Here is a 15,779-nt window from a genome sequence, read left to right on the forward strand (position 1 = left end):
GGAGCAGGGGGGGGAATCGGGTGGAGGTGGTGGTGGGGGGGGTGGGGGTTTGCTGGAGTGGAAAAATACAATTTCTCCAGCTCTATTGCAGTGTCTGTCATCACAGCTTGTCACGCTTAAACACCAGAGCTGAGTGATCATTTCAAACTGCTGGAGAAACAGAACACAGCGATTTGGCCCTCTAAGCAGGTTCAGTTCTGCTTTGATGGGAGAGAGGGGAATGGGAAGAACAAAAGCTGCTGGGGAGAGGAAGAGGAAGAAGGAGAGATGGGCAGAAGAAATGACTCCCAGAACAGATTACAGGGTCTTTGATTGAACCTGTGTGAAAACACCAGGACCAGCGCAAAACGTGGTTAGGTCCTCCAATGGTAGAACCAGGTGAGTCCTCACTGAGCCCCATATCAAATCACCATAGTTTTCTCCATTGTTTCTTTCCTACTTCAGAAGAATTCATTGAGTAAGTAAACACAGAACATGAAGGTTTTGTTGACACTGAATAAACATCCAGTACACTTCATCAGTAATGTTCCTTCCAACTTTCTGAATTCCTCACACCATGAGCCTTGCAGCGAAGACTGTCTGAAAATGTGAGTTGTTAACCCATGTTTAAAGTGAAGTTTCCTCAGTAAACAAAGTTGAAATGTTGAAATTAACATATGTTCAGTAATTAAAATGTTTAAGCATTTAATTTTAAAAAAACAGACTCACTTAAGCATTGAGGTCAGGCTCACAGAACTCTCTGTCTTTGCCTGCGAACACAAAAAGAATACAATGAAAATAATTAGTATACAAGGTCAAAATGTCCCTGCAGCAGAAACGTAAATCGACTGGTGGCGCATGTATAAAAATAACATCTAGAGAAGTGTGTTTTGTTAAATGAGACAAGAATCACATACCAGACTGAAGGTGCCATATTCAGCCCTCAGCAGGTGGGTCAGCAGGCCTGACAGGGTGGTCTGATCCCCCCAGCTCCAGCGGGCGGTGTTGATGTAGGAGGAGACGGGCAGGTAGATGTACGGCAGGAGGCCTGCCAGGAAACACACTCCCAGAGACACAAGGCCACGTAAAGAAAGCTCCTGTTGAAGTAGTTTGGAGAGAGATGTATTACATTTTTTTACAGTTAGGACCACATTAAAAAAAAGTGGCTTCTCAAGAAACTTCAATTTAACTTTTCATTAAGACACATGACTTGATATTGAATTTACAGTAAGGCAAGTGGGATGTCAACAAGACTGTACAGTATGTTTACAATCATCCTTTTCTTGCCTGTCTTGATGTTTCTTTAACACACAATTAGAATAAGGTAAATAATAAATAAATACAGATATGTATTTCTTTTATTCTGTAATTGTGCAAATGTCACACAACTTTATTTCCCCCATGGATAAATAAAGTGTTTTAATATTCTGATTTTCTAATTCTGAATTTGTTCTACTTTTATAAACCAGAGGCCAGAACTTACCCCAAGAGAGTGAAGGCGATGAATGACCCAGGGAATGATGAGCAGTACATACAGCACCAGGGTGTGCTGGTTACAGAGTCCCAGGCCACAGCATAGTGCGCCCCAGTGTGCAATCTGACGAGGTCAAATATTTGAGTAAAACCACTGTAAGTTCAACTTAAAAGTTTAATTTAAGAAAGCTTTTAAGGAGTAACCAGAGGAAATTGAAAAATCAAGAGACCACCAATAAGAGGTACCTTTGCTCTCTGGGTGGCATTTTCTGCACACTGGAGGCTGGCGGTCAAGAAGAAGAGCACACCAACAAAGAAGTTGTTGAGGGTGAAGACCTCTGCCACCATGGACCACTGCCAGCTCAGCCGGGACACAGCGAAGAGCCCCCCAGCGAGCACTGCTCCGGGGCCGGGGCCCGCTAACCTGGCAGGGAGGGAGGGAGGACAGGACTTTATAATCAGACACGTAATATTCAGGTATACAAATGCAAGCTTTACTTATTGTTCTTCGTCACTTTAAAAAAAGTACAGAACTTCAAGTGTTTTATTTGAGCTAAGTTGCACTGCACTGACACAATGAAGGTGATACAGTCGGCAGCTTCACACAAAATTTACATTTACAGTGAAAAGCCACCACTGTGCCCAGATTAATTTAGGGACCCATTATAATCTTCCCTATACCAAAGTTTGGTTCTCGGACAAGACCTTGAAAAACACCCAGTGAATTGGGCCATTCACATATCATGAGAAGTCCCCCCCCCCGCAGCCGGTTGATCTGGAGCAGACTGGCACAGAAACCACAGAGGTAGAGATAGCACTTTATCCTCAGCTTCTTAAATATAATGTGCGCACAAAAGTTTTCCCTTCCTCCTCTCCTGTACTGTCTCCATCTCCTTTGCGGTAATTGAAGCAAACTTGGGATAATCTGTCATACGCTAAGACCCACCACTTACTAAAATGAGAGACAGAGGGGGGAGAGGGAGCGGCGACAAATGATGGGGAGAAGGAAAAGAAAAGAAAAATAGTGCAGAGGAGTGTGTGTTAAAGGGGTGAGACAGTGTGCGGGATAAAGGATGAAATATAGAAAAGGGAAGAAAAAAAGTTCAAGAAGAGAGAGGGGTAAAAGAGAAAGGAGAAAAAAGAAAGCGGCCCAGTCCCCGGCATGCTGGCTCTGAAACATGAGCAGGCTCGACAATTAGGGAAGTCAGGCAGTATGGCCCTTTCCGCCATTGTGTGGAGTGGCTTAGAGTCCTCATCAGCCTATCAGCTAACTGACAGGCAGAGAGCTGCTCTATTCAGCACCGCAGATACAAGCTGCAGGCCAAACGGCTGCCAGGTCCCTTATGACCCCACAATCCCTTGCCGGTGACAGCTTCAAGCTCCATAGCAAATTAGGCGCTCTCACATTACAATCGCAGAAGACAGATTCCATTAACGGTATCTGAAATTGAGTAGAGAGCAGGCCCGTTATCAGACCTGACTCATAAGCACCGCCATTAATCACAAGGCATGATACCATTTATACATTTCCAGCTCTCTGCCTGCCGCTGTGATAGTCAGCCACAAAAGGCCTGATGAGACTTAGGCTAGGGGAACAATAGAGCTTTCTGAGGAAAGCGCGGTAAATCAGGAAAAAAAGGAGAGGGAGAGCGAGAGTAGAAAAAAAAAGACTCATGCTTGCTGACTACTTCCCCTTTTTCCTTGGGTTTTCTCTCTCCTTCTCTCCACTATTTTCCCTCTGTGTTCAGTGTAAGGCGAGCCCGGTGAATGAGGATGTATATGTGTGTGTGTGCACTTAAAGGAGTGGGGGGGGGGCGGGACTGTATTGATGGGGTGTCTAGGAGTGGGTCTTAATAAGAGATAGCAGCGTCTTTCTCGCTGCACCGCTCCAGGAATTAGTTGTAACTTGAAGGAAGGATGAAAAAGGGTGGGGTGGAGGGGGGCAGATGGGGACTTTTGTTGAGGTGCAGAGACCCCCCGCACCCATACTTTTACCACCCTGCATGACAATTAACCCATAGCTCGTACACCTAGCAGGGGGGCAGATTTTGGGGCAGCACTGGGCGCAGAACGGTGGTGGGGGTCCACGGACGAGGTGATTACACCAAGTCTGTCCCAGCCTTTGAAGCCGCCTCGGATAGTCAGGCAGCGCTCCACACACACACACACACACACACACACACACACACACACACACACACACACACACACACACACACACACACACACACACACACACACACACACACACACACACTCTCTTGTGGCCGGACGCTGGCTAGCGCTGCCCCACACACACACACACACACACACACACACACACACACACACACACACACACACACACACACACACACACACACACACACTCCTGTTCTTCAACTTCTTTATTCTCCCCAAGTGCCTGACAAATCTCTCTGTGAGAGCTTGTCAGTCCGTAAGAGCCCAGTGATGTTTGTACAGTGCGGGCTGTAAATGACCTGTCTGTCTGCGCGGGACCACCTGGGTCCCAGTCAGCCTCCCAGCCTCTCCACAGCTCATTCTGCGGGCTGGCTGCTCCCAGGGCGAGCAGATAAAGCAGGACACATTCTGACACCAGTGTGGCCGTGTTCCCCGTTATCACCACTCAATGCGGTGCAGGATGCCGCTGTGCTGAAATGTTGTGGCTCAGTGACAATGGCCTGGTTGAGACGTGTCAGGAGAATCACACGGCTGACAGCGAGACTATTCTACCCTGAACTGATCCCCCCTGCCAAAACGTCTGTGTCATCACTTGGGTAATTAACTGAATGACAAACAGCATGTGCCTCGAATGAAGCAAAGCTAAATGCAAGTGGTTAGAAAAGGAAATCATCAATAATTCAACTTTATCGGGATAGAAATGGAGATTTTGAGTCATCAGCATGTGCTGTATATACCATTATTTTGTGAATTTGAACCGAACGTACATGCTTTGTATCACTTGCTTTTGTGGAAAAAAAACTGAGAAAAACTATTGAGATATTTACAAAAAAAAACAATGTCTTATCTAGGAAAATATACATAAGGAATGTAGATAAAATACTTGTTGGTTGAATTTATAAATATTTGATATCTGTTCTAAACTCAGGTTCAGACAGTAGGATCAAAAGGTAAATAAATAGCAAATGGATGAAAATGACAACAGGCTCTGGTAAGCAATGCCCCCTTCAAGGACACAACAAAAGCTCGGTAAAATCACTTTGAAGTGTCAGAATGGGACCTGCTTCATATACCCCCTCAGTTCTACAGTATGGGTCGGAGACGTGCCAGCACCAGTGTTAAATAACAGCACACAAAAACCCTTTACCAGCACTCTGCGCTGAATGAGGCTTCACAATGGAGCTGGCCGAGGGAGCCACTGTCACACACCACCCGAGGGAACGGACAATACCACAGCTGTGCCATCGCGGATCAGAGCGGCACTGTTCTCTAACCGTGTGGTGGTTTGGGGAAGCGGCGCTGGAAAAGAATCACACATTCCTGAAGAGGGATAGAGACCCGAGAGAGGAGGTGGTCTGCTCGGGCTGAGATGGAGGCTTCCAGCTGGCCCTCGCTGACACCCCAGGGCTCTCCTCTGGCCAGGACGCCAGGCAGGGTACTTAGCAGCTGTTATAGGACAGTAAGTGTCTCATACACTGCTTTGAAATGTAGAAGCCAAGCGAGAATTGATATACAAATGTAGGAATTTGAATGATGTGTACGGTGTATGTGTCAGGAAAACAAATACTGGAATAGTGGAAGTATCTCATTAGAGTATGGTCATGTTTTATCTAAAAATACATGTTCACTGAACACCAACTTGCACTCCTAGTTCCTTTTAGACAGAGCACCATTCAGTCTGTAAAAGCAGATATACAATGTCTTTTGTTTGAAAATAATTACCTTGATGACTTTCTCCTCATTATAGCTTGGAGTTTTCTATAAAGCCTGTGTATCTAAATCCGGGGATGGACGGTCAGACGTCTACATTTATAAGGTAGGGAAAAGTTGAATGAAAGAGGATTTTGACTTCTGGCCTTTTTTTTGTGCAATTCTTCTCTTGTTAGTGCCCTTATTTAATGGAAGTGTAACACAAATGCATCAGTGGCCTATTCAATTAATATGAAGCAAAATATTATTAAAGACTAAAAACCTATGTTTATGGTTTAATTCTGCATTAAGAGCATCGCAGTGTGAGATCAAATCTACTTTTATATCAATTTGTAAATTCTTGCTTATATCAACACAGGCTTTTTTAATATATAATTGATATCATTACATGACATGTTTAACTTGCTAGGATGTTGTATCTGAACACCCAATAACCAATGAATGCCTTTACTACTTTCTTTAAGTCTCCTTTTTGAAAATGATTTATCCAAAATAACCAATAATCATCGCCAAATTGTCACATTATTAATACTAAGTTAAAAATACTACATATTATGTCATTCTTTCAGTATTGTCTGGTTCTAATCCTTTTTATAATCAACTTTCAAAACAGTATATTGGAATCAGGGAAGCCACAGCTTAATTTTCCATCACCAAGCCAGGCACTTCCGTGTCTCCTCTGCCTTATCCGGTGTGCGAAAAGGAAGCAGCCTGCTCGAACAGAGAGGAGGGTAAATGAGGGTCCCGGAGCTGCCGCTCATACACACACACCCCCCCTCCGGGAGAGAGCTCCAGTGCTCCAAGTGCGTGTAAAATTAATCACCACAATTCTGCTCAAACAATGCAGCCACTGACATGACAATTTCTTCCAGAATGCCATCTTAATCTCCACCCAGCACAAAAATTACAGGAAGAGGGAAAAAACTATTTACAAAAATCCTGTGTTTATGCAATTCACTAAATGCCATTTTCATAGCTGCTTTTTCCCCACAAAGTCATTAGGCACACACCAGTGATATATAAATGTAGCTGCATAGATTCCATTAGCTAATTCTGGGTGAATTGTAATTGCCGAGTCTGATCTGTCTCCGTGCATGGTGCCTTATTAAGACTGCCTGTGGTGGCTGAGGAATGTAATATTGACGTCCGAGGCAGACACAATCTCGGGCCCACGGGCGAAAGGAATATTAAACTGGTACTGTATTCTGCTGTCTATCTACCCTCCCTCCTCCTCCTTCTCTCCATCCCATAGCCAGTAATGAGGAAATAACATCTTCATTAGACATCTGTTTAACTGTATTAAGGATGAGTCCTGGGGGAATCATTGGTCATGCTGAGGATGGGGGGGGGTGGAGTAAGGGAGGTCTATCGGACTACAATATGACGGATGAGATACTGCAGGAATGGAACAAAAGGTCCAGAGATTGGAGCCTTCTAAAAAGACAAACTTAAAATGGTCTTCTGCACTTTCAGGAGAAAATAGTAATGGCTGTATTCTCGATTGACACTTGGGAAGATTTTATCTGGGCATAGCAGATGTGAGAGGGAGGGGCAGCTGTCCCACCCGCAGGGAGAGGTGACAACAGTATCCAACAACACAACTCAATTTCAGCTGTTTTCTAGTAATCAATATTAACCTCAAAACAAGATGGCTGCAAAACAACCATCTCCTCACATATCTCTCCTGACATGAACCCAACAAGAAACATGCCATTTCAGCCCAGTGGAAAAACAACCCACCTGAGCAAGGAGGAAAGGCGCCATGAGGACCATATGGTGGAGGTCCTTATAAGGAGCTGGGGACGCAGGGGATGGCACCACGCCCACCCTCAGGTCCACTGAGGTGTCAGCTGTGCCACATGGGCCAGCTCTTGGCGGGGAAGCCTCTCGCAGGTGTGCATTTTGTTTTGATGGCCGCCAGGGAAAGGGGAGGCCGGGCAAGTTTGGTGCGCTTCAGCCGTGCTGTTATGTAATCTTGTGATCAAACAGAAAGTGCTGATGACGGAGCGTTGGAGGTTGTTTTTGTGCTCTGATGACTGTCAGTGCGCTAACGTGTCTGCTCCTGGTCTCTCAGGATAAGCCCCGAAAATGGAGAGAGATTCCTCCCAGGTAGCAGAGATTCAGAGCAGCTTTAGCAGATAAACTGTGAAACGAGAGAGCACAGAATACCGAGCTGTCTGGATTATCCTGCTATGAAGGGTGCATTCCTCCAGAGACTCATGGCTGAGGCCTTCAGCATACCGCAAAACGTTTCTTTCTGTGAACCTCGGAGTGCAATCGATAGTAATTATCATTACATCCACCATCCTCAAAGGCTTGTCAGGCCGTGGTGTGAAAACATAACAAGACATGCAATTTGGCCATCAAACCATATGATCAAGCCAAGAGAACTGTAATTGACAAATCAAAGGGAGGCTAAGTGCTACATTTTAACTTATGCAAGAGAGAGAAGTGGCTTCCAAGCCCATCATCTTACATTCCCCCACATTAAACACGGCAATCTGGCCGACTAATTTAAATTGATACATCAAAGGCCTGCCATGTTGGGTATACTCCAGATGAATTTCAAGGTCTTACAATTTACTATTTGAGAGAAACTGCCTTCAAGTACCCGTATTAACTTCCAATACATTTTGCCATATGAAAATAATCACACAAAGCAATGATTTGTTTTGGAGAGGAAGTCTATTTCTCAGCCAATAAAAGCCTAAAAATAAGAAGTAGTGAAAAGTTTAGGAGGGCCTAAAAAGGGACAAAAACTAGACAAATCTGAGAACTTTATTATGTTGGCGAAAAGACTGGCATCATGGTCACTGCAAGGACAGAGCAGGTGCGACCGAACCGGTGTTAACTGGTCAGTTTTGGCATTTCATCTGAGGGAAAGGACTGGTCATAGAGTCGCTGCATGGCTGTGGTTTGACATCTTTGCCAGATGTCTTGGTTTGGTCAAAGCAGGGCCTTTACAGAAACCCCTCACCAGGCAGAGTCTGCCAGCTGATCCAAAGCCACAAGCTCATCCCAAACTAGGCCCTAAACAGATAATGACTAAAACCTTTTATGCTTATTTTTCAAATTGAAAGCGTAGATTATACGTTCATACTTAAGGGCTTATATGGTGTGACTGTGTGCTCTGGCTGAAGTCCTCACTACCCATCATTCCATGTTGTGGAATGGGTGGGGTTGGGGGTCCTCATAATGACTTTTAACTTGACCATAATCCAAAATTGGATTTAAATCCTCAGAGATTACAAAAAGGGCTTCAGTTAACATACACACTGCTAGCCAAATATCACCCAGACTGCATGGATATGTTCTGGCTTTAAAATGGCTGTTAATGTCTGGCCAACAGTCCAATTGACTGGTAAGTCATCACATATATTAAGACAGTGGGACAGTATGGATTACAAATCCAAAAAAAACAATGATGCAAAGGTGTTCCTCCCCTTTCTTGTTCTCATCTCTTAATTTGTTTTCTGTCCTGTCCTGGGGAGAGTCTTTGAAGCTGGCAAGTTTTGGATTTGGGTAAATCACCTCTGAAAAGGAGTAAAGCGAGGCAGGGTGTAAGGCTGATGCAGTCTGGGCTGAGGGCCAGTCCCCTAGAGAGCACTTCCTCCCACCCCCTGCCCTTCTGCAGCAGGGCTGACCCTGCACCATGACCTACGCTGGACCACCTGCCACCTAGCACACACTGCCCAAACACACAGGAAGTAGGCCCAGTGCTGAGCACCTGGGAACACACACCTCCATTTTCACCTGAATTTCCCCCACCAACACTATGTACTCACAGGCTGCAAAGGCGTGCAGCAGGACGAAATTACATCATATTCAACAATTCCTATTCTGGAAGAGTAAATTAGGAGTATGTGACATGCTTGGAAATGACCCAGTATGCATAAAAAGTGACATAAAGGAAAAATGTTGACACTAAGCTGCCCCCAACAATGCAATGTGGGAAATGACTTAGATCAGCAAAAGGATGATGTAAGGTAGTGCAGCCAACCACGGGAGATAAACACACACACAAAGAGGGAAGTGGTAAAATACTTCTTACATGATAGGGTCAGCAGCAGACGAAACTGCAGGGTGGTAGATGCAATGCAGGGAGCGTAAACTGTGATCAAGACTGAGCGAGGGGAGAGGGAGGAGCAGAGTGTTCCTCTCGGACCCAGGAGGCAAGAAGGGGGAGATAAGAAATCGTGCCATGTCAGGATTGGGAGCATGCTGGGCAGTGGGGGGGCAGGAGAACTGGGTTGTCAGTGTGGGGGCTGGAGGGCGTGATAATTGTGATATACATACACACACGCACGCTCACAACGGGTGGCTGATGGGTAAACAGGCAGGGCAGGGTGGTGGGAGGGGGGAGTGCGGCGGGCTCTGCTCCTGAATACTGAACAGAGGATCAGAGACGACACTGCCAGTCTGTCAGGACCCAAAAATACTGCTCAGTTCCAGACAGCATCGAAATGCAAAACGTCAGTAAGGGACTGTCAGATGGCCGCTTGAACTCCAAACATGTGGTTTTGTCATTGTTTCTTTCCCTTGGGTGTTTGACTTTTGCAATACAGATTGATGCATATGCAGTGTTTGTCACTAGATAGCTGCTGTCACATTCTTTGACTTAACGGGAAAGATTGTCGGAAATCCAAGTTTTAGACAAACACACAAGTACGATTTTGAGAAATCCCATCTTCTACTACTTTTAGTGCAAGCTACACCAGCTAAAATGGCCTATCTGGATATTATTTTGAAGCCCATTCCTTGAAATAAAAGCACAGTAATCACAGAATACAGGGACAACAAAGAAATGACTTCTATATTTCATGAGCCTACCTGCAGACAGTAATGCAGAGGGCCCCACAGGCTGCGGCCCCCAGCAGGCCGCTCATCAGGTTCACACTGTGGGCGGGAGAGAGGGAGGGCAGGAGACACATGGCCAGGCGAGCTAGTAGGGTAAAGACAGGGTATCCTGGAGGGTGGGCCACCTAAGAACCAAATGACAAAGTATGAAATCAAAACCTCAAGACCATTAAGAGACAAAGTCACAGATTAAAGAGAACAACAAGGTAATGCTTCATTTAAGATGGGCTTGTGAGGATGGCAGGCTAGAATGCTTAAGAGGTGCAGATTTGTTATTTAAGATGTGATGTCAGTAGGAAGGCGGAAAACAGAGTCAAAGTCAACTTTATTGTCTATTTCTCTGTGTGTGATACAAACAGAGATCGAAACGCAGTATACCTATATGTATGTATTCAAACATACACACCTGAACACCCACTTGTATATACACACATAAATACTCATACATATATTTAGACACATATATACATATACGCACACATTAAGATATCAATAAGGCATAACATTACATACAGTCTACACCCACATATTTCAGACAGGACACGGGTGTATGTCTATTCTAGTAGACTACAACAAACATACAAATGATGAAATAAGCAAGGAAACTAAAGTCATAGTCAGAATATACAAGGTCATCAGGAAGAGTGTAGCAGTAAAGATTTGTTATTTGCATGATCCCCCTCTGACTGACTGGGAAGTCGAGTTGCTCTTCTGCCCTCTGCCAGTAGTCGAGTGCTGTAGAGAAACTGTGATGGAAAAGCAAGACACTTCCTGCTTGACCGAAAACTGACTCTGCATTGATACCAGAGCCATCCTCTCCCTCTCTTCCTCCCTCTCTTCCTCCCTTTTCTCACTTCTTTTCCGATGGCCTCTACCCAAGGACAGTGCTGCTCCCTAGAGCCGGTGGTAGACCACGTGGTGCTCGCCAGCCCCAGCCCCAGCCCCCAAACCACCTCCGAGCCGAAGTCATTCTCGCCTGGGGGATCTTGGCAATCACAGCAATTAGCCGCTTAGTCTCCTCCACCCAGATAAGGGCTCAGTCATTAAACACAGACTCATTCCCTGGCACTGATAACACGAGGCAGGCAGGCATGGAGAAGGGGGCAGCTCTTCAAAGGAGCACAGAGCTGAAAGGTGAGAGTACGACTATACCTCGTCGGTCACCTCAGATACTGCAGAGACTCCACATCAATCCACAACTATTTCCCTCTGATTTGGGTAGAATTGTTTCCACCCAAATCAGAGGGAGGGGTTGGGAGTAAAGAATGTAGGTCAGGAGAAGTCAAAAGGAAAAAGAGAAGAAGTAATATAGAGAATAAAAGAACGACAAAAAGATGAGCAGACATCCTGGTGGTCTTAGTGTTGGTGTCAGATGGGTGTCAATTAAGGTAAGGGCATGTGGAGGAAGGACTATTGGTCCAACAGGAGTGGAGAGACATACAGCAATAGGACAGCTGAGGGACAAAAGCTGCAGGGAGCATGGGGAAGCAGAACTCTGATGCTCTGGGGATCAGAAGGGGGGGCCGCAGCCTGGGGCCCGGGGACGGCCTCCGAGGCCCTGGGGAGGCCTGAAAGGCAGGCAGGCCACACGGACTGCAGCACTAACAGCAGGATTACTGGCATAGTGACACCGACACAGCCTCCCTAAAAGGATCACAGCGGCGTAATAAACTTTATTAAATAATAAAACTTATTATAACTGTTAACCCGATTTAGTTCATTCTTCGCGGCTTACACACACACACAAAAAAGAGGGGTGGATATAATAAGCCTTATACCGTACATAAGGCAAAGCCTACAAAAGCCATCGCCTTACCATTGACTTTAATTGGATTTGAAAAACGGGTTGCAAATTATAGCATTCTCTACTTGCAACTTAGTAAAATAAGTGCATAGAAAAGAAGGGGGAAAACCTGTGGACTGAAAGTAAATTAATCTGCTTTCTGCCCATGCTTAATTAAACTTCCTTAATGAGTATAAGAGTTAATGAGTGGATTGATTAAACAATACAGCTAATACTTACCCCCAGCTCACAAGCACTGGTGATCAGCTCTCCTGTGGAAGAGAATAAGGGAGGAAATTAATGTAAACCCAATCATTATTATTAAGAGACTAGTCTGCTCCCAAAGTTTTCCCAAATCAAATACTTGCACTGGGGTTTTGCATTAATTTGCCAGGATCAAAACCTACAAATCTTCCCAGTGTGACATTTCCTAAGCGGCACGCTCATTCTCTTCATCTCTCGCTTCTCCCCTGATGCCTCCCTCCCCGTCTCCGGCACATACACCCGGATACAAAAACACACACACACACACACACAAACCATTAGACTCCCTCTCCAATGCTCTGTCACACAAAGACACACATATGCTGATCTGAGAATGATGCTTCCAGTCCCTTCCTCCCCATGCATCAGGGTCCTTTCCCTTTCCTCTTTCTTACACCGCTCTACGTGCTTCTCTCCCACTCCCACACTCCCAACGCCTCAATGTCTCCTTCAGTCCGTTGGGCACAAACAGAAAGGCAACGTTGGTGACAGACACAGAATGAGGTAAGCTGTAAAAATAAGAAAACCCCTAAAAGCTATTTTAGGAAGCTTGAATGTATCCTGGCACAAACACATTTGTGCCAGAGCATTTCAAATTATACTGATTTCTCACCCTATGTTTGCATCTCCCACTCAAGAAAATTGAAATTTGGTTCAGATGAAATGACATTGATAAATGTGTCGGTTCAAGACAGCTCCATCTACTGGTACTAGATGGGTAGTCATTGCCTGATTCCAGTACAGCCATAAAGCTGAGACCTTGTTTCCTTCATCAGCACTGTGAGGTTAGTCAGTCTACAGCGTTACTAGCAAACAAGCTACATATCTAGGAAACTAATTACATTCGTTTTTTAATAGTATTAAATTAAACATCAAAAACAGCAACAGAGTAGAGGTGGGTATTTTAAATATACATTTATATACAGGACATGTAACCATTATAGAACAGAACGGCTGAGTTTCAGATGGCATTGGCTGCAGCAGGGATTTTACAACCTCACCGATAAAGTGAATTACTACGCCTACATTTCTGCCACATGAGGAGTCCCATCTCTTATCACGCTAATGGACCATGAAGTCAGAACTCCTCCACCTGCACAGCTTAAACATTTCCTCAGCTCCATTTCACCTGGCATGAGCCGCCTGCTACCTGCCATCATTTTACATCACACTTTTCCGTCCCAATTTCACTTATTTCCCCTCAGTAGTGGCACACTTTTACGCCATTACACACAGGAAACACTCAAACTAATACTGAGCCAAAAACATCCATCTCAGTGGCACAGGGATGCAGTTCTGTAGCCCCAATACTAAAAAGGGAAAATATTGACTCAACGGGGTAGCAGCATGGGTGCCAAGAGTCTTTGTGATAGTGGAGCATGGGCACCCACACCAGTCTTCCCATAATCCCCGTCATTTCCACACTCCACATTCCTAGACAACAGCGTACCCGCGGGGCTGTGCTCAAGCCTCTCCAGGGCACATCACACCTAAAGAGATTAGGACACAGAGACGGAGACCTGCAGAATTCGAAAGGGTGTTCAGCTGGCACTATCAGAGCGGGCATCCTGCACGGTCCCTAAACACTGTGGAGAAGGGGCTGGCCATTTTTTCAAAGGCCCCGTTCGCCAGACAGCAGCAACACCAGCAGGATCTACTCAGCGCTCCAATTGCCTGCTCTCTCCTCGTATCTGGGCGAGCTTTTCACATGCTTTCATTCTGCTAAATGTGCATTCCCCTCCACAGCAGCTTGAATGCCAGAGCAGCGCAAAACTAACAAGCAGAGCCTTCATGCCCTCAAGTCCACATTTACAAGTTTGTAACCTTGCTATCACTTCTAAACACTGTTTGCAATTTTGCAAGGCAGTCCATAAACTACATTACATGAATGTTGGAAAACATGTTGGCCTACAACATAGAAATGTAGTGAGTGAAATACAATTTGGTATCACTGTTAAGGTTGGTTACAAAGAATGCAAATTAAATCGATGCATACCCGCATAATATTAATTTTAACCAATCAACCCGTCAACAATACTTGTGATTAATGGCAGTAAAGTTAGAATCATAAATAAAGAACAGAGAATTGGGCCAAAGTCAGTTAAAAAAACAAGTATTGGCGATATGAGAGGTTGAACTTTTGACAAAGTGAATCATTTTAGAATAACTTGATGAATAACAAATGCTTGCTCAATTCGGTGTGGGTTAGAAGATAAGCGTTATATCATGATCATTTCTTATTATAAACTCATGTAACTCCACAGCTCAAAATACATTATTTTTATCCTGACATCAAAAGTATAATTACAATTTTTAGGTTTTAAAGAAATCTTATCATATATTTTTCCATAAAAAAAGTTACATGGTATATTTCAGAACCCTTTCAGAGTCATTTATATAATAATAAGTTAACTAAGTTGCATACAGCAATTTTCTGTCTGGCCAATAAAGACAAAGACTGGAACAACAATAGAACAATTATCCAAAACCATTCCCCATAATACGGAAACATGTGCAAAAGTTGATACAACGTATGTAATTGAAGTCTCAAGGAATGGCCTATTTTAGAGTTGTTTAGAGTTAATATTTTTGTATATCAATTTGACACTGCTTATTTTTGTATTGTATAATAATTATCATGTTAAATGTTTGTATTATTGTTTTACACATTCGAAATAAATCAAATCAAATCTAAAAAATCTAAATAATAAATGCATTTTAGGCTATGTCTTACACGTCTTACGTCAAACATATGCGTATTTCATAACCATTATATTAATGTTTATGTATGATGTTTTAAACTAGTTTTGTTATGTCACGTGCAGCACCACGGACAGCACCCGATCAGCTGTAACAGCTAGACCATCAATGACGCTACACTATTGGCTGCCGGGCAACACAACAAAGCCACGTGACCAGAAAGGAGCATTAGCTAGCAGGCTAGCACCAACCTGAGTCTCCACCGGGGACAGTCCTCTGCACACAGGGCACATAGAGAGCTGTGACACAGGCGACCGTAGCTCCTGTCAGTATCCAGCTCGTCCTCTGCTCCGTTGACATTTTCTCTGGATGAATACAGATAGTTTTCAAACAACTGCTAATGTTGAGCTAGCTAACGGTGGCATAAATATATTTCGGAACTTGGGACTGCAAATAGAACTGTAAGCTACCAGCCACCTTAAACCGAAGTTATTATAAAGATGAAGTTAAGTTAATATTACACCAAATAAAGCCCTAACTCGACAGTTTTATTGGAGAGGCTGGACACTGGGCTAAAGCTAAATTGAATTGTTTTTCTTCCCGGGAAGAAGCAACCCACTTCCCGTGAACAGGGGGCAATCTCGCGATACTACCCGACGCGCAATTATTTAAAGATACAGCATTCATTAAAGTTGTGATTTTTCATGAACTGGATGCTTTATGTTCGATGTGGCGGTGGAAGATCGTTGTGTTTTTCCTCGGGTGTGTTGCTTGTAAAAATACGTTTCCTTTATACAATCATGGAAATCCCAATTTCTTTACTTGCTGGTAC

At 44.3% G+C, this 15,779-nt stretch overlaps 1 protein-coding gene and 1 long non-coding RNA gene across 3 annotated transcripts in view; one reads left to right on the forward strand and one right to left on the reverse strand.

Annotated features, from left to right (window-relative positions):
- Positions 1–15,532, reverse strand: part of tmem260 (transmembrane protein 260) — a 24,104-nt gene extending 8,572 nt beyond the window's left edge. For both annotated transcript variants that reach the window (XM_010774336.1, XM_010774335.1), the window contains exons 1-7: positions 15,199–15,532; positions 12,224–12,255; positions 10,174–10,325; positions 1,699–1,876; positions 1,463–1,576; positions 897–1,076; positions 709–749 (exon numbers count right to left, since the gene is read on the reverse strand). In XM_010774336.1, coding sequence (XP_010772638.1) covers positions 709–749; positions 897–1,076; positions 1,463–1,576; positions 1,699–1,876; positions 10,174–10,325; positions 12,224–12,255; positions 15,199–15,307 — 806 coding nt within the window. In that variant the 5' untranslated portion in view covers positions 15,308–15,532. The remainder of the gene's footprint in view (positions 1–708; positions 750–896; positions 1,077–1,462; positions 1,577–1,698; positions 1,877–10,173; positions 10,326–12,223; positions 12,256–15,198) is intronic.
- Positions 4,524–6,484, forward strand: LOC104948173 (uncharacterized). The gene is made up of 3 exons (XR_798648.1): positions 4,524–5,092; positions 5,381–5,449; positions 5,957–6,484. It is a non-coding gene; the product is annotated as an uncharacterized lncRNA (long non-coding RNA).
- Positions 15,533–15,779: the final 247 nt, after the last annotated feature.

The sequence above is a fragment of the Notothenia coriiceps genome, unplaced genomic scaffold, assembly GCF_000735185.1.
Source record: "Notothenia coriiceps isolate Sejong01 unplaced genomic scaffold, NC01 NC01_scaffold00013886, whole genome shotgun sequence".
Classification (NCBI taxonomy): Eukaryota; Metazoa; Chordata; class Actinopteri; order Perciformes; family Nototheniidae; genus Notothenia; species Notothenia coriiceps.